This window comes from Brassica napus, chromosome C4, assembly GCF_020379485.1.
Source record: "Brassica napus cultivar Da-Ae chromosome C4, Da-Ae, whole genome shotgun sequence".
Classification (NCBI taxonomy): domain Eukaryota; kingdom Viridiplantae; phylum Streptophyta; class Magnoliopsida; order Brassicales; family Brassicaceae; genus Brassica; species Brassica napus.
The window spans coordinates 14,515,513-14,537,680 of NC_063447.1; the positions used below are offsets into that span (position 1 = coordinate 14,515,513).

Sequence of the window (22,168 nt, forward strand, 5' to 3'; positions counted from 1 at the left end):
AATTGTGTCCGTGGGCGTAAATCTTTCATAATTAATAAATAAATACATTCAAATGATGTCAACAGTACATATATACATAGACATATGCGTGCGCGGCGAGAATAATCTTTTTGTTGGTGAATATGTTTTTTTTGTGTGCTAAATTTGTTGGTGATCATATGTGAATTTGTCAAGTTGATAGTTTACAACTGAACAGTGCCGGTCCGGACTATACTGGAACCTAAAGTGGACCTCCAAAATTTTGCCCCTTAACTATAATTAAAAAATATACAATATTTTAAGCATGTAACCAAAGTAGTACCAAATATTATTAAAACTGTATTTTTGTTTAACAAAAAAAAACATTATTTGCTACTTATCTTATATATTTGGTGTATTGAAAGATAAGCAATGCTATTCTAAAGATCACTTGTTATTATTTATATTAGTTCACTTGATTAATTTTAAATTTTGTTTCTTGATAACTTTTTCTACTAATTCTGAAAATAGAAAATAATATTTATAAAATAGAGCAAAACATATTATAGAGTCACTTCAACGTCAATATTTCAATTTGTAAATTTGAGAAGCATAATAGAGTTTCATTGAATATTAAAATTCTATGATAATTTTATGTGTTTGAATTTCAAAAGTTTTCAAATTTACAAAAATAAGAAAGAAGAAATGATAAAAAGGCATAATAGAAGATGCATGCATATTGTTAATACGAATAATTTCTAATTCAAGTTAATTATTATAATATCTTTTGTTAATACATGTATTCTAGAAAATATTAGCCGAAAGAGATAGAAAAGAAAAACTAGAAAAATAAAATTGTCTTTAATAAAGTAAAAAGATTAGTTAGATTTGTTTTAATTAAATTTATTATCTAATAATATAGCATTTACTACAACATATAAGAAAAGAAACTAGAACTATTGGAAATGGTAATAAAATCGTCCATATCTTTGATGAATAGCAAAAAAAGAATAAAAATATTAATAAAGAAGAAGGCAATATCATTCGAAACGGCTACCTGTTGGTCGGGAGAAGAAGGTCTAGGACCAGTAGACTAAAGTGACGCCTCCGGATAATTGGCGCCCCTAATAAATATATATTTTGACGCCTAAAGCCCTTGCTTTATGGGCTTTAGCCCAGGGCCAGCCCTGCAACTGAACCTCTGAAAATGTCTACCACTACTGTAGTTTATGCCGGTGAAATGCAGTTTTGTTTTTCTCTTTTTGAACCCACCGGTGAATTACAGTTTGTTTTTTTAACACCGTTAGTCTTGTTTATTATCACTCACTTTACATATATAATTCGTAGTTGATGACAACATTTCTTAAGCAAACATGCGATCTTCTAACCTTAAAGTATGTATTCTCCAATTAAATTTCACAATAGCTAAATGAATAAATCCGCTACATATTCGCTCTGTAGCGGATTTTTTTTACAAGACCAGCTCGGGTTGGCTCTGTCTCGTTGAGAAAATGTTAGATAATAGGATCTAGCTAATAGCATACACAAACAGTTGGTTACAACATGCTCTTATTCTTTTCTAAAGTGATATAAATAAAATATAAATGATTTCTTGGAGTATATCTTGAATCTTGATATCACAAATATATCATTCATGTAAGTTTACAAAAATATTGGATTTCACCGGTTCTTACGATTTTTTTAATTAATTTATGAATTTAAGTGAACATGCCATCATACTTATCAAAAAAAAAAGAAGCGAACATGCCATAACATTACAAAAAATCATTTTGATCATATGTATTTCCAAGTGCTAATTTTACTCATTATACTTAACTAGCCTACCTTTATTTTTCCCCCATAGACGAAAAGTAAAACTCTCACAGAAAACACCGGGGTATATTATTTATAGCCAATTGCTGTTACATAAAAGGTAACCCATTGGAGACACACGAAAACATACATAGTAAAAGTTTGATGTATAGATAAAGAGGTACAAGGATACCAAAACCTTGATACAACAAAATTGTACGTAAGATTTATGAGGAAAAAAAAGAAAGCATAATAGCGATATTCAAATGACTTGCATGGATCAGTCACAATTATTTGTGCTTGGACTTCGGGTGAAGTGTACATATTCGTAAGGGCCATTCAGTGATGATGTTGCGGGTCAGGTCCTCCCGGTGAAACCCTGTCCGAATTCACTAGAAATCTCCTCTCGTTATGACCTTTGAACTTGGAGAGATCAAACCCGAGCTCCCGTAGCAGAGCATGACTATCCATAGTGCCCATGTTTGCAACTCGATCATCATGGAGGATTCGAGCGTGAGTACTAAAGATTGGTGATGCAAATATGATTAAGAGTATGATAAGAGTTTTCTTAAGAATTAAATTCGCCATAACAGGTGATTAAGGAGAAAAGGTAAATTGTGGAGTTTGCGAGAGATCGAGAAAGAGATATGCAAAATGAGATGAAGTTGAGAGAGTATGATGATTTATGTGCAATGAGACTTTTCTATTTATAGATAATTAGAGACAAAATATGACGAACATGTTAAGGATTGAATAGGTTGGGTCAGTGGAGAGAACATGATGGGATCCACAACAAAATGAAAGCCAAATCTGAGTCACATTTTTGTATTATAAAACTCATGCACGGACACACAAAAGCACTAATTACGATACAGGTTATTCAACTGACCCAACGATCGAACTTCTCAGGTGAACATCTATATTTCAGGGACCATTAGGAATTTACTTTACATGTATGGTTGATTAAGGATCTAAAAAGTTCGACATAAGTTTTTTTTTGCCAAATATGTGAATGTCATTTTATAATGATGCTAGTTGTAAAAGATTACGAAATGTTAGAACTAGTTAGAGTCAACCAAAGCAAAAAAGAATAAAAACAAGGTTGAGTCTAAGGGATTTTTTGACCAAAGTGCAATGTAGACTGAGCCTCATACGCATGCCCGAGCCACGCGCATTAGGTGATCAAAAGCTTTGTTTTCTTATGTCCAAGGATAGCATCACGGATGAATCGATCCAACTGCTTGAAAATTTCTTCTGGTGACAGAGCAGTGCCATTGTGTAGTCTTCTATTTCGCTCTGCCCACAAACTATTGAGGTTTACTATAGTATAATATAAAATGTCAACTAGCCCAGATTCTTATGCGAGACTACTCCATGTTATAGCCCTATATGCTTTAGACTATATATAGATATATATTTTCCAAACCATTAATTTGGTTTTGCTATTTATTGTTGATTTTCGTCAACGGTTTCCACAACCGTCAAATTTTCTAATGTTACACAAACAGCATCTTGTATGTAAAAGATGTTTTTAGTAGCAATTATAGTAATGTTAAAGTATTTATTAATACAGAATTCAGCTTAAATTAAAAGTAAAACATATATGCGATTATGCAAATAAGTTTATTTCTTACAACATTACACATTATAATTATACTTTCAATCTATGTGATATACGACTATTTCGAGATGGATTAAATATACTGGCAAAGAAAAAACAAACTATAAACATGTCAGAAGGTTATAATTTTAGAAAGTAAATTATTTTCACGAATATCTTCAATTTGTTAAGTTGCATATTTATAAGTTATTCCCGACTGCAACATTTGAATAGCACATCTTTTCAGTTTTGAGTTCTTAGGGTTTTGTCAATTTCAATAAACTAATGGCCATCTCCAACGGGGATATGAGATAGAGTTCCTAACAAATAAAAAAATTTCAAAAATGAAAAAGCTAGAAAGAAGTTAACAATCGATCCTTAAAACATATCCTGCAAGGACATTTTGGAAACTTTTATGTATATGTGTCACTATATGAATGGTTTATTTTCCTAAAAGTAATTAATTTTTTAATGTAAAATTAGACTTTATTAAAATAATAATAATTCAGTGGTAAGAACCTAAAAAGTAGAAACTAATCGTTAAGGCTGCTCTATCTATAATTTCTTTTTAACATAATATCTATAATTTTGTTACATAAAATATTGAAAATAAATTAAGTTATCATGACGTACGCCTTCTCCCAAAAGGTAGATAAAATGGGTATACAATTTGTGCGTAAGGTTGCACTTTAGTTTTTCTCCTACGTACTCATTAAGTTTTGAGTTTTGACTATAATTTGATCCCTCTCCATATATATTTGGTGGAATGAATATTTGTAAGCGCTGATAAGTTCTCATAATAGAGACTACAAGCCGAGAAAAGTAATGGAAAAGGGAGAGGAAGAAACATTTCTTCTGACGGACCACGTCGAAAAGAATACGAGTGAGACACTATGGGGCGGTCTTGTTTTTCTTTTAGTAAAAATCGCCGACAAGTTATCCATAACCCATTTGATCTTTCTGTTCCTGTCCAACGCATATATGTGGATGTCTTTCCTTGCACGTTACATCAATGTAATCTTGTACATATTGATATATTTCAGTGGGTAATTTGTTAATTAACTTATTTATTGAGTCTACTAACTTTTTGACAAAAATGAGTCTAATAACTTAGAAACGACAAATACTTTTCAACGTCATGATTTCGAGTCTCATCAATGGAGAAAAGTTACCAAGTAACACCACTTATTTGATCTCATTTTCATGTGCCGAAAATTTCTGGTCGTCGCTCAATATAATCTTCAAAAATAAATAAAACGCTGAAATTTTTGTTAGTGACAATTACGTTTACAACATTCAACGAAAAACTAATAGTCTTAGATAAGAACATTATCGTTCCCCGACTTGAATAAACAGAAACAATCAATCGCCATTCGAAAGTTATCGCCTAGTGGTAGTTGATGAAGAAAATCCAATACGCTTCCCGCAGGTTCGATTCGCGTTGGCCATCCGGACCTTTCCTGCTAATTCCTGGGAAGGAAATTACGTGGCTGTTGCGGACCTCGTGGGATTAGTCGGTTGATCTCGATCGCCGGATTTCCACGGTTAACCAAAAAAAAAAAAAAAAAAAGTTGTCAATGTTACATAGTATATAATAATTGAAGGTCATAAGGTCGACAAATAGGCAACCTTTCTCTCTCTTTAGTTCCCATCGTCTTCAACCTTCCTTCCTCTGCTTTTCTACTGTTGACCGGCGCGTGGCGGCTCTCTTAGCGCCGGCGTCGGTCCTAATCAGTTTCATTTCGTCTCTTTTCCATGTTTGGTTCTTCGGGTTGTGGCTGTGTCTTATTCTGTGAGGAGAGTTGCTTTTCCCAAATCGATTTCAAAGTCAGATCTAGAATGGGTTTTGAAGATAAAAATTCCTGATCTGCAGATTAACGGTGTGGCTTTGTCAATAAAGCTTTTGTCTTTGTTTTTCCAAACTAGTTCCTGGTAGATTGGTCGATTTTGCAGTTCTCCTTTGCTGTTGGTATGGTTTCTTTTGGTTCCCATGGTTGGGATTTGCTGCCTGTATGTTGGGCTTTAGTTTCCCGAGATATCCATGTTTCTGCCGGCTTAGGTAACTGGGGTTGTTCAGTTTGTATCAGATCGATCTTTATCTCTAATAATATCCGTTTGAGTTTTTTTGGGTTTGTGATGTCGGTGTTGTTCTGATGGAGGAGCTCTCGTCTGAAGACGATTGATGCTCTCCGGTGGTATTTGGAGATGTTTGTGTGAAGCCTTCTTCTTGGTGGTGGTGATCAATGGTAGCGGAGATGATCTCGTATTTGCGATCGATCTCTCCGATGATAGAATCTCTGTGTTGAAGGCGACTGTTGTGAAGTTGATATGGAGCTGTCGAGCTCGGGTTGTCTCGGTGGATCGATCGATGGATGTTTCACCGGGGGGTTTAGCTGGTTGCAGGGGTCTCGTTGTGGTTCGAGCCGGTGGCTCACGGGAACGACGGTGACCCTTTCGTTAGTGTATTCTAGTGTTTCCGACGTGGGCTTGAGGCCTTTGTTTGATGTTTCTGTTGCCTTTTGGATGGGCTTTGTAATCTGGACTTGGCCCTTTAATAAATAATATAACTCTTGATGGAAAAAAAAAAAAAGGTCGACAAATAGGCATTGCCCACATGGGATATTAGTCGGACCGACTTATATCCACATGCTCAGTAGGTCCAAGCAAAGGTTATCCATTTTCACTTTTATTCGGTTATAAACATTATATATCTGACAAAGATAAAGTAACCAACGGCGACAAAAGTATGGATTTTTGTAAGGGTTATGTGACAATAGAATAATCCGAGAAGAATTATGTCAATATTTAGTCACATAATTTAATTAAGATGGTGGCTGGAGAAAGGCCACCTATATAACTGCGTGACTAGATTACAAGTCAGTAAGTTTGATACTCATATTCGGTTTGACTATTCTCATAGGTACCACTAGAGGTAGAGATTAAAGGCTCTTAGATAATAATATCCTTGGACTATTTTCTCTTTTTGTATACTATATAGAGATGTTAAAACCCGGTTTACCCGGTGATAGGAAACCTATATAAAAATTAAGTTCTTTTAGCATCTATTGTTTTTATTCTATTCATATTTGGATTAGTTGCATATGAGATATCAGCCAATTCATAGCCTTAGTCAAAAGTCGGCGAATACAAAAACAAAAATATTAGTCACACAGCAAATAATATAAGCCAGCATCAGATTTTTTATTTTTTTTTCCTCTAAATTTTTCATTGAAATAACCAAAGCTCTGGATCAAACATACAAACATACCTCCCTAAAAAGAGTATAAACTTATAACAACAACACCTCAAAACATTAAGAACACCATCTAGGAAAGCCCTTGGCAATATAAGACTGAAACCAAACATCTTTTAAAACACTAATAGCTATAGTCCGGGTTCCCCTATTCGCATCAAACGACTCAGTCTCCACCCGCCATAACAAAAAATTCCTGAGAATATATCTAATTTCCACAACTTTAGACCTGAATGAAGACCAAACTTTGGGTCTGTTAATTGTATTAACAAAACACCCCCCTTCAAAAGAAAAGTGGACTCTCAGACACCTATGACTAACCATGCTTTCAACAGCCTAGACCAAACCTAGGTACTGAGCATGATCTTTTGAATCAATCTGAGCAAAAGATCGGCGACTATGAAGGAGAACATCTCCTCTTGCGTCCCTCAAAACACACGCAGCACCAGCAATTTTCTTTTTCTTCCCCCACACCACCCCAACATTACATTTTAACACATCTCTTGGGAGAGCTTTCCATTCAGCCGCTTCCATAAAAGTAGGCTCCCTATGAGCCCCGAAGCATCTTCCATCCATATCCTGTGCAACATACCATAAATCAGCTTCCTCAGAAGCTTTACTACAAATCTGATCACTAGGGAAAAGAGCACCTTCAAACAGCAGAGCATTTCTGTTTTTCCATAGATACTATAACATCCATGGAATTTTTTTTGTAGCTTGTAACAACTCTTTCCGTTTTTTCCAATTAATCAAGAGATAGCCGATGTTGGCAAAGACGGAACCATCATCAAAACCTCCTTTTGGAACAGGAAAACCAGAAAGCGCCCATACCTGTCTTGCAAAAGTACACTGAAACAAAACATGGTTCACTGATTCTCCATCTGCTCCACACGTTTGGCAAACAAGATCAGATTTCAAGCCTCTATCCTGCAGACGATCGAAAACAGCAATTGCTCCTGAAAGAGCTTTCCATATAAAACCTTTAATCTTAGATGGAGTAAGAAGTTTCCAAACATCTTCCTTGAGAGGATTAATTGATGGGCAAGCAGACTGCTCTCCAATCAATTCCTTGTGACGATTCTGAAAAGCCAATTCATACCCTGTTTAAACAGAATAAAGCCCACTTCTAGTATGACGCCACACCCAAGAATCTTTCTCCAAGGACACAGGTTGATTTCTTCTCAAGATCGCTATGTCACCAGGAACAAAGATCTCTTCCATTATTCTTTCATCCCATCTTCCCGTTTGATGGTTAATCACATCTGCCACTTTTAGATTCACATTAAAGAGTCTCCGTCTTCTTAACGGGGGTCTGCATAAACCAGCCACATCTTCCAACCAAGGTTCCGACCACACATTAATGGTCTATCCATTTCCAACCAAATGCTTCATACCTTGCTTTAAGAGGTTCCTGCCAAAGATGATGCTTCTCCAAGCATACGACGGTCTGCGTCCTAAACAAGCATTGATGCAGTTGTTGTTCTCAAAATATTTACCACGCATTACACGAGACATCAAACAATCATCATCATTAATTATCCTCCACGCCTGTTTAGCTAACAACACCTGATTAAAGCACTCAAGGTCTCTGAACCCCATTCCCCCTGCTCCTTAGGCAGACACAATTTATCCCAACTCAACCAGTGTATCTTTCTCTTATGCTCCTCTGAAAACCACCAGAAATTCGCCATGGCGCTATGAAGACTTGCTATAAGGGTTTTGGGAAGTTTAAAAACCGACATAGCAGCCATAGGAAGAGCAGAGGCGACAGCCTTAATCAATACCTCTTTGCCTCCTTGGTATAGGGTTCTCGCATGCCAACCAGAGATTTTCTTACACAGCCGTTCTTTAATATATGAGAAATGCTTGACTTTAGAACCTTTTAAAACTTCTGGCAGGCCTAAGTACTTTGCTTCTCCTCCCTCTTTTTTGATCCCCAAACATTCTTTGACCTTGATTTTGGCTTCCTTCTTTACTATTTTCCCAAAAATGATAGAGGATTTGGCATGATTGATCACCTGTCCTGTGGCCTTTCCATAATGGTTTAGGATCGACAATAACTCCAAGCTTTCGACCTCGTTTGCCTTGCACGAAAATAGAGAATCATCTGCAAACAGCAGATGATTTATCGAAGGTCCATGAACACCAAACTTCATTCCCATAATACGCCCCTCACGTTCTGCTCTGGACATAAGATGAACGAGGCCTTCCGTACATAAGACAAACAGGAAAGGGGACAAAGGATCGCCTTGACGGAGTCCCCTTTGAGGTGTAATCATTCCATGAGGTTGATCATTAATCAAAACCGAATACGTCACCGATGAAACACACTTCATAACCCAGGAAATCCATCTTTGATCAAACCCCAAGGCACACATTAACGATCTCAAATATCCCTACTCCACACGATCATAAGCTTTTGACATATCTAACTTTACAACCATCTGCTCTGAAGCTATATTAAAATCAATCCCCAAAGAGTGAACCAGTTCATGCGCAATCGTAATGTTATCAGTCATAAGTCTCTTCGTGACAAAAGCTGATTGAGACGGAGAAATGATCTCCTTAAGCCACGGTTGCAGTCGTCTGACCAGTATCTTCGATATCGTCTTATACCCCACCGAACAAAGACTTATTGGTCTTAAATCAGATACCGCCTGAGGATTAGGTATCTTTGGGATCAAGCAAAGGTGGGTATAGTTCCATTCTCTTGGGAGAATGCCATGCTTAAAGAACAATTGAACCTCTTTAACAAACTGATCTTCAATAATGTCCCAAAACCTCTGGAAGAAAAGTGCAGACATACCATCAGGCCCTGGAGCTTTCGATGGATTGATTGAAAAGACAGCCTCCTTAACTTCCAAAGCAGATACATCCTTAACGAGATCCAAATTCATCTGCAAAGAGACTTTAGGACACATATCATGGAACCAAATATCGAAAGGATAAGGATTTGACGATCGGAATAACTGATGATAGAATTCCACTGCAACCTACCCTTTAGCTGCTTCCGAGAATACCTCTACCCCTTCAGCATTGATCAATTTGACAATGAAGTTTCTTGCTCTAGAAGATCTAACCAAATTATGGAAGAACGAAGTATTTCTGTCCCCTCCATTTAGCCACTTATCTTTACTCCTCTGCCACCAAAACATTTCTTCATCTCTCTGCGCTTTAACCAATTCCCTCTTAAAATAATGAATAGAAGCTGTGGAAGGTTGAAGCACAGATTGTTCCCGTTCTAAGGCAATCTGAGCCTGAGCTATCCTATCCCTTGAATTGATGTTTGCATTGCGCTTCAATCCACTAAGGGATATCTTCTACAGGATTTCAACCTAAAAGAGGCAGACGCATTACCAGAAGCGCATGCAAAATCCCACGCATTAGCCACATTATCTCTAACCCCATCAACCTCCAAAAGTCTTTTATCATATTTAAAGCTTCCTCTGTAAGAATCTTGAGATTCGATAAGGTGAATGAGCACTGGCCGATGATCAGACCCTCTTTTATCCATGAAAGTCTGATTAGCACAAGGAAATTTCCTGAACCAGGCTTTATTCCCAAAACATCGATCAAGTCTTGAATGAACCCAAGAATCATATCTCTTGCCACCCCAAGTGAAACCATCTCCATGCGCCTGAATCTCCTCCAAATCACATGCCTTTATCATTTGATTAAAAGGATCAAAAGAGTCATCAGATCTCCAAACACCTCCAATCTTTTCTCCATTGTGCAGAATATCATTGAAATCCCCAAAGACACACCAAGTATCTTTCCCATTTACACCCAACCTGGTAAGTCTTTCCCATAAATCTCCTCTGCTATACACACTAGACGGCCCATATACACACGAAGCATAAAAGGAAACATCCCCAAACTGCATTATGGTATCCAAAAAGTTTTTATTTACATGAAGAAACTTAATTTTCACAGATTTCTTCCAAAAAACTGCTAAACCCCCCGCATGACCCACTGGCTCCACCGTAAAAACCTGATCATACCCGAGCCAAACTTGCAAATCTACCAAAACATTTCTACACTGCATTGTCTCCATCAGAAAAAGCACCTCTGGAGAATGTTTTTGACGCATTTCCCTAAGGCGAGGAATCGTCAGGTCCTGAGGCTGCCCCAGTCCTTGACAATTCCAGCTAATTATGCTCATCAGGACTTCGGCGATCCCTCACTCGGGATCACCTTTGACTCTTTATGCCGAGCAGCATTCTGAATCTCCATCTCATCTCAAGAAATCTTTCTCTTGTTTCCAGTCTTCTGAGCTCCTTATCCCTTTCTGTAAAGCTCTTGAAGGATGCCAGAGTTAGCCCTTTGTTGCTCTTGTCTCTTTCTGATGTAAGGCCTTCTTCTCTGCTTTGAAGAGTTGTGAGAAACCCGGGATGGTTTGTTACCCGAAGGTCCCGCACCATATTCCGTAGGATTTCTTCCAACACAGAAAGATAGGTCCTTAGGCTCCTCAAGTCTTAATCCCAATGTCAACCCTTGAGCAGAGCATACCATGGCCTTCATCTTACCAAACCTATCATACTCATCAGACAAACGCGGCTTCTCTTGATATTGAAATGAACTCCCAACCCTATTAGCAGCAATAGCAGAAGCCATAAGTTTCTCTTTCTTCCTTCCTTCATGAACATTTGAATCCAGAGGTTCATTAAGGTCAAGGTCAAAAACAGGTCATTTTCCTATATCAATCTACGAAGTAAAGATAGGCTTGGATTCCAAACGCAGCATCGTCTTTTGAACTAAAGGATCTTTCTCCGCTTCATCAACTGATGATCGAATCCTCTTAATTCTTATTAACCTATCATGATCTGTTGCCATAAGCATATACCTCCTCATCTCCTCTAGCACATCATCAGATATCTTCCTCCTTCATGTGGCTTTGCAAGCATCCACCTGATCTTCTCTTAGAATCCCATACAAAGGATCATCCTTTCCAATTATAGGTTCCGAGAAGCTCAATTCACCAAGTCTCCTCTGTCTTCTGTCCAAAGCCACTTCTTTCCTCTGTTTTACCAGAAGCGGGCAAACATCTTTCTCATGATTAAGTCTTTGACACTCATAGCACCGTTTCTGTATCCTTTCGTAATTGAAGTAAACAATCGAAGATCCTCCTTCCTGGAGATTCACCACTTTAGATTTCCTCAAAGGTCTCGACACATCAAATCTAATTTGAACACGAACATAATCCCTTACTTGAGGCCTCTCCGGATCAAAAACCACCACCTTCACTTCACCAGTTAAATCCCCCAAAGCCGTAATCGCTTCCTTCGTATAGTAATTTAACGGCATATTTCGAATTTGTACCCAAATAGGAATAAACTGGAGAAAATCAACGGGAGGCTTCTCAACCCATCGATCAATCGCAAGCGCCCAATCATTGAAAGTGTGCACTCTTTTCTCCAGTACATCCACCAAATCATGCTCATGATCGAAGATGAACTGAAAGCGTTTCTTAGATAGCGCCACACCCCTCACTTTTCCTTCCTTCTGCCATTTCCTAGGCATGTTATATATTAAGGCCGACATCTTTTGGCAATCAGGATTCAAAATCCTTCCAATCAGGCTCCGCGAGTTCCTTTATGTTGACTTGAACTGAGGAAGATCAGGCATATTAAAGGGCTCGTCTTCTTCCTCCAAAGAGAGCGCCATCATCGCTTTATCCATAGCGTAAGACATCTTAATTTTTGAAAGTACGATCTAGGAATTATTCTTCACCGCTTAGAATAAGAACAAACCCTAACTTTCTTTGAAGATTGAACCGAAAAACTTATTGAAAGATAAGAAAGTTGGAATACGTGTCACCGGAAAGACTAACAGCTGTGCTCCACTCAACGAAATAAGGGATTTCGAGAGAGAGAATTCTAGGCCCAAAAAAGGGAATCTATCTAAGACTATAAGCCAGCATCAGATAATCCTCCTGAACCAACAACCAACGTATAGGAAAATAGAAAACAAAGAGTCAGCCTCCAACTCAAACATAGGATGATAGTTTGCCTTGGTTTTCTTAAAGGTCAGCAAGATCCCCTGTGGTATCGGACTAAAACAGTTGGGATTCACTTGAGTTTCAATATACTACAGTAGGCCTGTTCTTTTTACCGGTAGCTGACGCAGCGTTCAGCATCTCAAAATTTACACATTATCAAATCGGAAAAATAAATGGTGAAGAAACAAACGAGCTGCCATTGCTATTACTTTTTACAAGGGCCGCCGGTGTTTTCCGTGACGCTATGTAAAACAACGATAGTTAACCGAGAACTGCGTGACCTGCGTCTGATTTTAATGGTGGAAAGTACAGTTGCCAGCAGTGTTCTCCACATACTTAGGCAAGAAATCAGTTATAATTTTGGTCATTCACCCGCTGTGTCACTAAAAAGAACAGGCCTAGTATTGTGATTGCCTAGTATTGTGATAGGATGTAAAACCTATAAACCTGATTTGTTTTTAGCTGAAAATAGTGGATATAAGACAGGGAGATTCCTACTTACGAATGAGTTTATAGGATTACCCTATTATGATCTAGGAACCATTTACTGGCTAAAATGTATTACTAAGTAAAATATATTATTACTATATTTGATTCTGAATGCAGTTTTATACTTTTGCAAATCTTGATAATGTGTAGCTTATATGAAAATGCAAAATAATTTCTAAAAATACAAAATTTGAAAACTATAAAATCATTTTATCTGAAATATAAAATATAATTTATGCAGGGAAAAGATAAAATTATATTTTCAAAAAAGTGTGAAATACAAAAATATTTCATCGGAAAGAAAACACGTAATGATATATTTTCAAAATATTAAATTTTATTTATAAAGAAAATGCAGATACATGTTTAATTTTATTGGGTAAAATGTAGAAATAAGTTTTGACGCAAAATTTAAGGAAATACAAAATAATATTTTGGCTGAAAATGCAAAATCATATTTTAGCATGAAAAATGTACGTGTGGATTGTGTGGTTTATAAGAGGATGCTTCAGTTTAAGATGGGCAATGGAGAGCATGCTGCAGCAATCGACCTGTCAGAGATTTGTGACAGATTACAAGGACTTGATAGCAATGATAACAGATCCACAAGCTTGGCCAAACTTCTCAACTGAGCTGGAGGTCATTCAAATTCTCCAGATGTGTTTTCCAGACTTCAAGATCAGCTACTTCCCAATGGCGCAAAATGAATAGCTGATATGCTAGCTAGGAATGCCAGTTCTTTTCATAGATCTCTTTGCTTTGTTGGTTGTTCTGTTCCGGTCTAGTTATCCAGACAACCTAAAGTTTGAGTAATAGAATAGACGTTTGTTGGAAAAAAAAAGATGCTTCAGTTATCTATATTGGGAGAAATAATTCCACATAGAAAAACTACCAACATTTATTTGGAAAATTTATAAGGATATTTTTCAATTTTATATATGCGTCAGTGTCAAAATCAAAGAATAAACGCAAATGTGATTTAACATATTTTTTAACAATGTTTCTAAAATAATACATAGAGGATCTCTGTATGATTTCTAGAATAGAATTTAGTATATTAAACCAATTTTGGTTAGGTAATGTTCGTTTGCTCATCCAGGTGATCTATCTGGGTGAAGATGTAAATCGATATTCGTTTTGTACATTATAATGCTACATCCAGATGGATCACCCAGCTGAATTTTTAAAAACTCATCTCAAATTCCCACTCAAATGAAAGTGAGTCTTGATGGTGTATTTGAATGTAGATGCATCTAGTTCAGTCCAAAATGATAAATGACAAAATAATTTTTAAAATCAAAATATTATTTTCAAACTAAAAATCCTATATTTTCCATATTCATTTTTACTCCAGAACCGAAAAATGCATTTTCTCGCCAAAACTGAAAAACACATTTTTCCGCTAAAACCGCAAAATAGGTTTTTCCATAAAAAGCCTAAAAACACGCATTTCCATAAAAATACAATTTTCCACCAAACCGGTAAAACCACACTTTCGGCCAAAACAGTAAAAACACACTTTCCCGCCAAAAACATAAAACCACACAAAAACCGAAAAACATACTTTTCCCCCAAAACCGTAAAAATACACTTTGTCGCCAAAAATGCATTTTCCCAACAAAACTGAAGAAAACATTTTCCCGCCAAAACCAGAAAACGAAATTTCTCGCCAAACCCTGAAAAAACATTTCCCGACAAATACGCATTTTTCCGCCAAAACCGCAAAAACGCATTTTTCCGCCAAAACCGGAAAATGCACTTTTACACCAAAACCAGAAAAACGCATTTTCCCGTCAAAACTGGAAAAATGCATTTTCCCGCCAAAACTGGATAACACATTTTTTCCGCACCAAAGCTGGAAAACGCATTTTTCCGCCAAAAACACATAAATACATGTTTCCCCTAAAACCAGAAAAACGCATTTTCCCGCAAAAAACACATGTTCCCGCCAAAACCGCAAAACGCATTTTTCCGCTAAAACCACAAAAACATACTTTTTCGTCAAATGACATTTTTCCGTAAAAACTGCAAAAATATTTTTCGCCAAAAACGCAAAAATGCATTTTCCCGCCAAAAACCGCGAAATGAAAACATTTTCCGTCTAACTCGCAAAATCATTTTTTTCCGCCAAAACCGCAAAAACTCAATATTCCTGCCAAAACCGCAAAAACCATATTTTTCCGCCAAAACCACAAAAACACACTTTTTTTTGTCAAAACACATTTTTCTGCAAAAACCGCAAAAATTATTTTCCGCCAAAACCGTAAAAATGCTATTTTGCCGCCAAAATTTTTAAAAATATATATTTTAATCATTTCATTAACAAGTTCACCTAGATGCAGATGCATGTTAAAAAATAAAAAACAGATGAACATAGTTACATTCAGATGATTCTTTTGGACGCATAGACAAAATGAAGAAACAAACAACATCCAGGCGGAGTGTCTGGATAAGGCATCTAGTTTGACCATCTGGGTGCATCTTCCAAATGTACAAACGAACAGAACAGGACCTTAATAGATTGTATATATGATATAGTTAAACATGAATGCATTCAATAGATGTGAAACTTTGTATTTTGAAACAATATATTAATTTGGATATTTGTTGTTCCAAAAAAGAAAATAATATATATATATATATATATATATATATATATATATTAATTTGTATACAGAAAAGAAGTAATTGTTCATATTCAAGGTATTATAGTTTGCATTTGGACCTATATATATATATATTTTTTTTACGCTGATTGTATACCAAAGGAGAAACAGAGTACTACAATCTCCCAAAAGCACACACACCTCCATAACAAGAGGATTGGGATTGAAGAATAGAAAGAAAATAAAAAAAATGACAAGCACCAGTAGGTGATTCTAAGCTAATCTTCAAGAAGAAATAAAACCCAAGAGGCTCCAAGCTGGATGATTTGCAGCTGAGATGATAAGTTGCAGAGACATAAGCAACAAGATAACGGTTTGGTTAATTGAAGTGTAATTTTCGTGAAACTTTACAATTTATTATGTGTTTGATAGACAGACTTAAGATAATTTTCGAATGCTTCTTTTTTTCTAGATAACTCCTTCACGCTAAAGAGTTAGATATCTTGAGTTGCTGTCACGATCAGTCTTGTTCACTCGTTGAATTGGACTTGTTGTTTAAACTAGCCCTGGGACGGATCCGGATATCCGAGAAGTTTAGGGTATCCGGATCCGGATCCGTTGATTTAATATCCGGATCCGGATTCGTGGTTTCCGGATATCCGGGTTTCGGATATCCGTTTCGATATTCTATTATCCGCGGATATCCGGATCCGGATCCGTCAAAATAATTAAAAATAATTTTTTTAACAAAAAATACTATTTTTTTAATATAATACATAAATTAAATATTTATAAATATATTTATATATGTTTATAATATTGTAAAAACTAAAATATAATATTATAAGATTAATTCATGTATAAATATTAATATATGAAATATAAATATTGATAAAATTTACAAATTTAATGTATTTTAAAAATACGGATCTGGATCCGGATATCCGGACCTAAAAATTAAGATATTCGGATCTGGATTCGCTTTGCACGGATCCAAGATTTTACTATCCGGATTTGGATCCGGACACCCCGGATATCCTATTTTCGGAGCGGATCCGGAGCGAATCTCGGATCGAATCCGGATCTCGGATAATAAGTCTAAGGCCTAGTTTAAACCGTGATATTATTCTACCTCAAAATGCTTAATACATATTAGATTCGAGTTTGACCAGTTCAGTATCAACACATAGTGATTGCATAAATTATCCTTGTACAGAAGTTTATTCGTACCAAAATCTTCAGAAACTTAGTTAATATATACAACTGTGAATATAGCCTAATTGGTGACTTTCGTTAGTATAAAGTATGTAAATCACACAATATCCATATATATTTTAATAACACGAGAAAATACACAGTATCCATATGAACTCATGGACAAATATATTAGTCGTGGTATGTATGACCAGACTTCCTCTCGTCCTAGCTACTAGGGGAAACTGAAAGACAAATCTTGTATATTATATAAGGTTATATTATTGTCAAATGTTAAGCTAATTAAAATCAAAGTGAGAAGTGAGAACTAATGCTACTGGCGAAGGAAATTGATATTTGTGTGAGTCAAATTTTAAATTAGATCCACCAATCTACATATGACTTCTGAGGTTACATCTCTCTTTTGAGTTACGTCTGCTAAATTTTCTTGAAGATGTTTGTTTTTTTTTTATTTCACATTATTATATTTATATTTTATTGTGCTAAGAATAACTTTTAGTAATTAAGAAAAGAAAGGCATATGTATGAAAGTGACATTGCCCCTTCAAAAAACCTTATCTATCCCTTCCAAAACCTAGAAGGCACCTTATTTGTACTAGATTCCATTAGTGTTGAATTCTAATTAGCTACTCTCTGATAAAAACTATATATATATATATATATATATATATATATATATTATTTGTAACTAAAAAGTCGAATATATTAAATACTATACAAAAATATTTAATAAGCTAAACGATTCGTTTCGATTTGTTCTTTTTTAGTTCGCTAAAACCAGAATTTATTATAGATTCAAGTGCAAACTTATATGAGTTTTAAAGCGCAAAAGTGCCAAGCAAATTTTCTTTGGTTTAGGATTTCCTTTAGTTAACTTTGTGTACATATGATTGAATTTCTTTTGGTTAACTACACAGACACAAAGACATTTCATGCTGATCATAATTTTATATCATCAGATTTCTTATAAACCACTATCTACAATATGTTGGAATGAAAGAAATGGTCGATGTATATTGAAAATGGAGTGCTTATTTTTAGTACAACGATGTGCTAGTGGTCGGGTGGTAGCGTGGCGTTCCAGCGTCGGTAAGCGAGTTGAGTTCAAATTCGATTACACTCAGATATCCCTAACACGTGGCCACATGTGATTTAAAATTCTCTCGCCGGGAAGCGGTTTACCCTTTTTTGTTTTAGTACAAGAACACCAACAGACCAATACGAAGAGCAGAAAAAAGGTTTTCAAAATAAATATCATGGATCTCAAGACCAGCATTTTATTATAAAGAAGATCAAACTCAAAGAAATACAATCAAACGTAACATGTTGAGAGAGCGACTTCAAGACGAAAACGAAATAAGTGATAAATAAGGTTTTAGCCAGTACCAACATTATCTTAGTAGAAAAAGGCTTTTCTGATATCAGATTATTGTTTATTTTTTATTATCTTTTAAGTTATCTTAGTTTATGTTTGTTTGTTTTAGTTTTATAAGTTTATATATCCGATGTAGTAACTGAATTTTAATATATATTTTAAATTTTAATATTTAATAATTTAGACATTTTACAAAATAGTAATTACTATTAAAATTTCATATTACTAAACATAAAATATAAGACTCTTTATATACATTTATTTAGTTACAAATTTTACTGAAATAAATATTTATTTTAATGCATTATTGGATAAATCAAAAATAAAAAGTAAAAAATCTTTAAAATAATAATAATATTGGGACTATCGTATGTTATTATTTTAAAATATATATATTTTATAAAATAAAAAATATTTGATTTTTACATTAATTAAATTTTGAAATGCGAATTATATTTGACTTTATTTATGATTTGATGTATATAAAATATGTTTCATAGAATTTAAATGTGATTTTAGATATAATTTTACTAAATATCACCAAAATATATTGAAATATCATCAAAATATATTGAAATATAATCATCAAAATGAATTAAAAATATAATCTTTTGTTTGTAATTATAATTTTAATGGCCATATAATTATACAGAATTTTTGTAAAAAATATTAACTTATCGATTTGTGTCAAATTTTTATTTTGATCTATCCTAATTTAAAACCTCATAAATTTATTAGTTTATAGTGTTTATTAATTTATCGATTATTAATTTACAGAGTTTACTGTATAGTGATATACTGATATTATTTATAAACACTAAAACTAAAAATACTAATGTTAAATGTTTTAACGTACAATTAGAGGTGATCTTAGAACAGATATTTGAATACTCATATTTATTAGATTACTCAAAGACTGGACTTGTTTGTAGCAGTTGTCTGTTTTTTAAAATAGGGACAACCCGCAGTTATCACTTAATATTAAATAGATCATAAATGCATAATAGATTAAGAAAATACCTTACATCGTGCAATGACGGCGCCAAATATACTCACATCTCTCTTCTATAGCTCCAACTATATCTCTTCGAGGTTCACCAACCAATAGGATTATGTTATTTTATATTCGAAATCTTTTAAAAAAAGAAACAAAATATTTTCTCAAGCTATAAGTTATATTATATTTTTAAAATAAAAAGGTAAAAGAAATAAATTAAAAAAAAGCATTAGTTAAAAAAATATATTTTTAACGTCGTCAGCAAAATACTAAACCCTAAATCCTAGTCCCTAAATCATAAATCCTAAACCTTTGGGTAAACCCTAAATCTTTGGATAAACCCTAAACTCCAAATCAAAAACACTAAACACTCAAGGGTATAGGGTTTAGGATTTAGAGTTTAGGGTTTTAGGATTTAGTGTTTTTGATTTAGAGTTTATGATTTATCCAAGGATTTAGAGTTTGTCCAAATTTAGAGTTTATGATTTATGGTTCAAAGATTAAGATTTAGGGTTTAGTGTTTTGCTGACGACGATAAAAATATATATTTTTTTAAATTCGTTTTTCTCTAATTACGATTTTTTCTAATTTTTTTTTAACTTTTTATTTTAAAAACATAATATATCTTGACAGTATTTTATTTTTTTTCTAAAAAAAAGATCAAATTTGAAATAATAAGATTCTATTGGTTGGTCACCCCAGGAATAACTCGGAGTTTGTTGTTATTGCGTGGGTACACGTAAAGCCAATTCAGATGGCGTTAAAACAAAACTAACGGCTAAATTCTCTCTTAAGTGATGTTCATGTGACTCGAAGAATATTCAGGCGGCAAAATTTAGAGCACTTGCAATGGTGATCCCCACATTGGCAATTGTTTAATATATTTTTTTTTGTTTTTTTTTTTGTTTGAACAGTGGAGGATTCGAATCCAAAAAGCTCGTCCAATAGTGATCCCGAAGACGGAGTCCTTAGCAAGAAAATATTATTATTATTTTGTAAAAAGTTTAAAATTGAAAATTTATTAATTGCATAATTAAAATAAAAGGTACAAGGATTCAATTTAAAGATACAAGGATTAAGAGATACAAGGTTTAAATATAAAGATACTAATTATTAATCTTCATCGCCAAATTTATTCCAAATGTTTTCGATCAAATCATTCTTCAATCGTTCATGAGTTTGCCTATCACGAAGATCATTTCGGTTGGGAAATATATTATTGAGAATTGTCGGGATTTCGTTTAGTGTAGGGTTTGCGTTTAGGACCTCCGAAGTTCTGGAAGATGCTCCTTCTTCAAATTCTGAAATATCGTACCGCATTGAATAACCATCTCGTTCATCTTCAACTATCATATTGTGTGGTATGATACATGCTCTCATTATCTTCCTTATCTTCTCTTTGGCCATTGTACGAACCGGGTTTTTCACAATCGCAAACCGAGCTTGCAATACTCCAAAAGCCCGCTCGACATCTTTTCGGATTGATTCTTGAACTTGAGCAAATAACTGTTGTTTAGGACTTTGAGGGAGTGTGATACTTTGGATAAATGTTGACCATTTTGGATATATACCATCTGTGAGGTAATATGCCAACTTATACATGTGGTTGTTGACCATGTACCTCACCCTGGGAGCTCGACCTTCTAAAAGGTCATCAAACAGAGGAGATCGATCGAGGACATTAAGATCATTTAAGGTACCTGGAAGACCAAAAAATGCGTGCCAAATCCAAAGATCTTGTGAAGCTACGGCCTCTAGGACAATAGTCGATTTTCCGTGGCCACGGGCGTATTGTCCTTTCCAAGCGGTTGGACAATTTTTTCACTCCCAGTGCATACAGTCAATGCTCCCGACCATCCCAGGAAACCCTCGTTTCTCTCCCATATCGAGTAGTCGTTGAAGATCCTCTGCTGTGGGTCGTCGCAGATACTCATCTCCGAATAACTGTATTATCCCATCAGTGAAATGATGTAAACAAGAAAGTGCAGTGCTCTCACCAAGTCGGAGATATTCGTCAACCGTGTCAGCCGAATTTCCATAAGCAAGTAGACGAATTGCTGCCGTACATTTTTGTAGTGCAGTAAGACCCCACCTACCCGTTGCATCTTTTCTTTGCTGAAAGAATGGAAAGAATTGTTCAAGGCCATCGACAATACGTATGAATAATCTCTTATTCATGCGGAATCGGCGTCTGAAAGTTTGTATCGAATATATCGAATGGTCGTTGTTGAAGTAGTCATTGCTTAGCTGGTGCTGTCCTCCTTCGCGGTGTCGTTCAGTATAACTACGGGTCCTTTGCGGTATGGGTTCGGCCTCCACTATATCGTCGTAAATTTCGTCAATGAAATCTTCGATAATATCATCCAATCTCTCCTCGATTTCATCATTTTCATCAGACGAAGATGACGACATAGCTTATCCTGCTGGATAAATAATAATTTGCTTAGAAGGTTTCTTATATTTTTTTTTCTTATAAGTTAAAAATATTTAGATTTCTTCTACTTTTGAATCTTTTCTATTTTTTTTTCTTCTACTTTTAAATATTTAGATTTTTTCTACTTTTGAATCTTTTCTATTTTTTTTTCTTCTACTTTTAAATATTTAGATTTGTTCTACTTTTGAATCTTTTCTATTTTTTTTTCTTCTACTTTTAAATATTTAGATTTGTTATAACTTTTAAAAAATCAGTGTTTACTAGCAACTTTTAAAACTAAATTTTACTAAATGGTTATGATGAAACAAAAACAAGAAGCAAGTAGCGAAACCTGATTATTACAATGGTTATGGTAATAACTTTCAAAAACAAGAAAACGAAAACAAAAACAAGAAGCGAAACCTGATTATGGTTATGGTACGAGAAGCATG

General features: G+C 34.9%; 5 protein-coding genes across 5 annotated transcripts; all 5 read right to left on the reverse strand.

Moving 5' to 3' along the window:
* Positions 1-1,840: 1,840 nt before the first annotated feature.
* On the reverse strand, positions 1,841-3,126 carry LOC125585361 (CLAVATA3/ESR (CLE)-related protein 5-like). Its single transcript, XM_048754285.1, has one exon. The coding sequence runs from the start codon at positions 2,356-2,358 to the stop codon at positions 2,110-2,112; it is 249 nt and encodes an 82-aa protein (XP_048610242.1). The 5' UTR covers positions 2,359-3,126; the 3' UTR covers positions 1,841-2,109.
* A 3,833-nt stretch (positions 3,127-6,959) lies between these two features.
* LOC125585809 lies at positions 6,960-9,001 on the reverse strand. Its single transcript, XM_048755503.1, has 5 exons — positions 8,190-9,001; positions 8,018-8,077; positions 7,767-7,935; positions 7,455-7,703; positions 6,960-7,310 (listed from the first exon to the last, which is right to left on the reverse strand). The coding sequence occupies exons 1-5, from the start codon at positions 8,999-9,001 to the stop codon at positions 6,960-6,962; spliced, it is 1,641 nt and encodes a 546-aa protein (XP_048611460.1).
* An 18-nt stretch (positions 9,002-9,019) lies between these two features.
* LOC125585810 lies at positions 9,020-10,713 on the reverse strand. The gene is made up of 4 exons (XM_048755504.1): positions 10,615-10,713; positions 10,027-10,500; positions 9,644-9,943; positions 9,020-9,520 (listed from the first exon to the last, which is right to left on the reverse strand). Exons 1-4 carry the CDS (start codon positions 10,711-10,713, stop codon positions 9,020-9,022), a joined length of 1,374 nt encoding a protein of 457 aa, XP_048611461.1.
* A 794-nt stretch (positions 10,714-11,507) lies between these two features.
* On the reverse strand, positions 11,508-12,164 carry LOC106453616 (uncharacterized protein At4g02000-like). Its single transcript, XM_013895845.2, has one exon. It carries the CDS (start codon positions 12,162-12,164, stop codon positions 11,508-11,510), a length of 657 nt encoding a protein of 218 aa, XP_013751299.2.
* Positions 12,165-21,124: 8,960 nt separating this feature from the next.
* Positions 21,125-21,715, reverse strand: LOC106435845. Its single transcript, XM_013876771.1, has one exon. The coding sequence runs from the start codon at positions 21,713-21,715 to the stop codon at positions 21,125-21,127; it is 591 nt and encodes a 196-aa protein (XP_013732225.1).
* Positions 21,716-22,168: the final 453 nt, after the last annotated feature.

Bases quoted from the DNA above. Each gene is read 5' to 3' on its own strand.
- LOC106453616 (XM_013895845.2), bottom strand. From the start codon at position 12,164: ATGTCGGCCTTAATATATAACATGCCTAGGAAATGGCAGAAGGAAGGA.
- LOC106435845 (XM_013876771.1), bottom strand. From the start codon at position 21,715: ATGTCGTCATCTTCGTCTGATGAAAATGATGAAATCGAGGAGAGATTG.
- LOC125585809 (XM_048755503.1), bottom strand. From the start codon at position 9,001: ATGTGTGCCTTGGGGTTTGATCAAAGATGGATTTCCTGGGTTATGAAG. The intron at 7,936-8,017 runs GTATGAAGCATT...TGGTTTATGCAG, and splicing joins CAGGAACCTCTTAAAGCAAG to ACCCCCGTTAAGAAGACGGA. The intron at 7,704-7,766 runs GTGTGGCGTCAT...TTGGCTTTTCAG, and splicing joins CCTTGGAGAAAGATTCTTGG to AATCGTCACAAGGAATTGAT.
- LOC125585810 (XM_048755504.1), bottom strand. From the start codon at position 10,713: ATGCGTCAAAAACATTCTCCAGAGGTGCTTTTTCTGATGGAGACAATG. The intron at 10,501-10,614 runs GTTTTTACGGTG...ACCATAATGCAG, and splicing joins TTTGGCTCGGGTATGATCAG to TTTGGGGATGTTTCCTTTTA. The intron at 9,944-10,026 runs GTTAGAGATAAT...GAAATCCTGTAG, and splicing joins GACTTTTGGAGGTTGATGGG to AAGATATCCCTTAGTGGATT.
- LOC125585361 (XM_048754285.1), bottom strand. From the start codon at position 2,358: ATGGCGAATTTAATTCTTAAGAAAACTCTTATCATACTCTTAATCATA.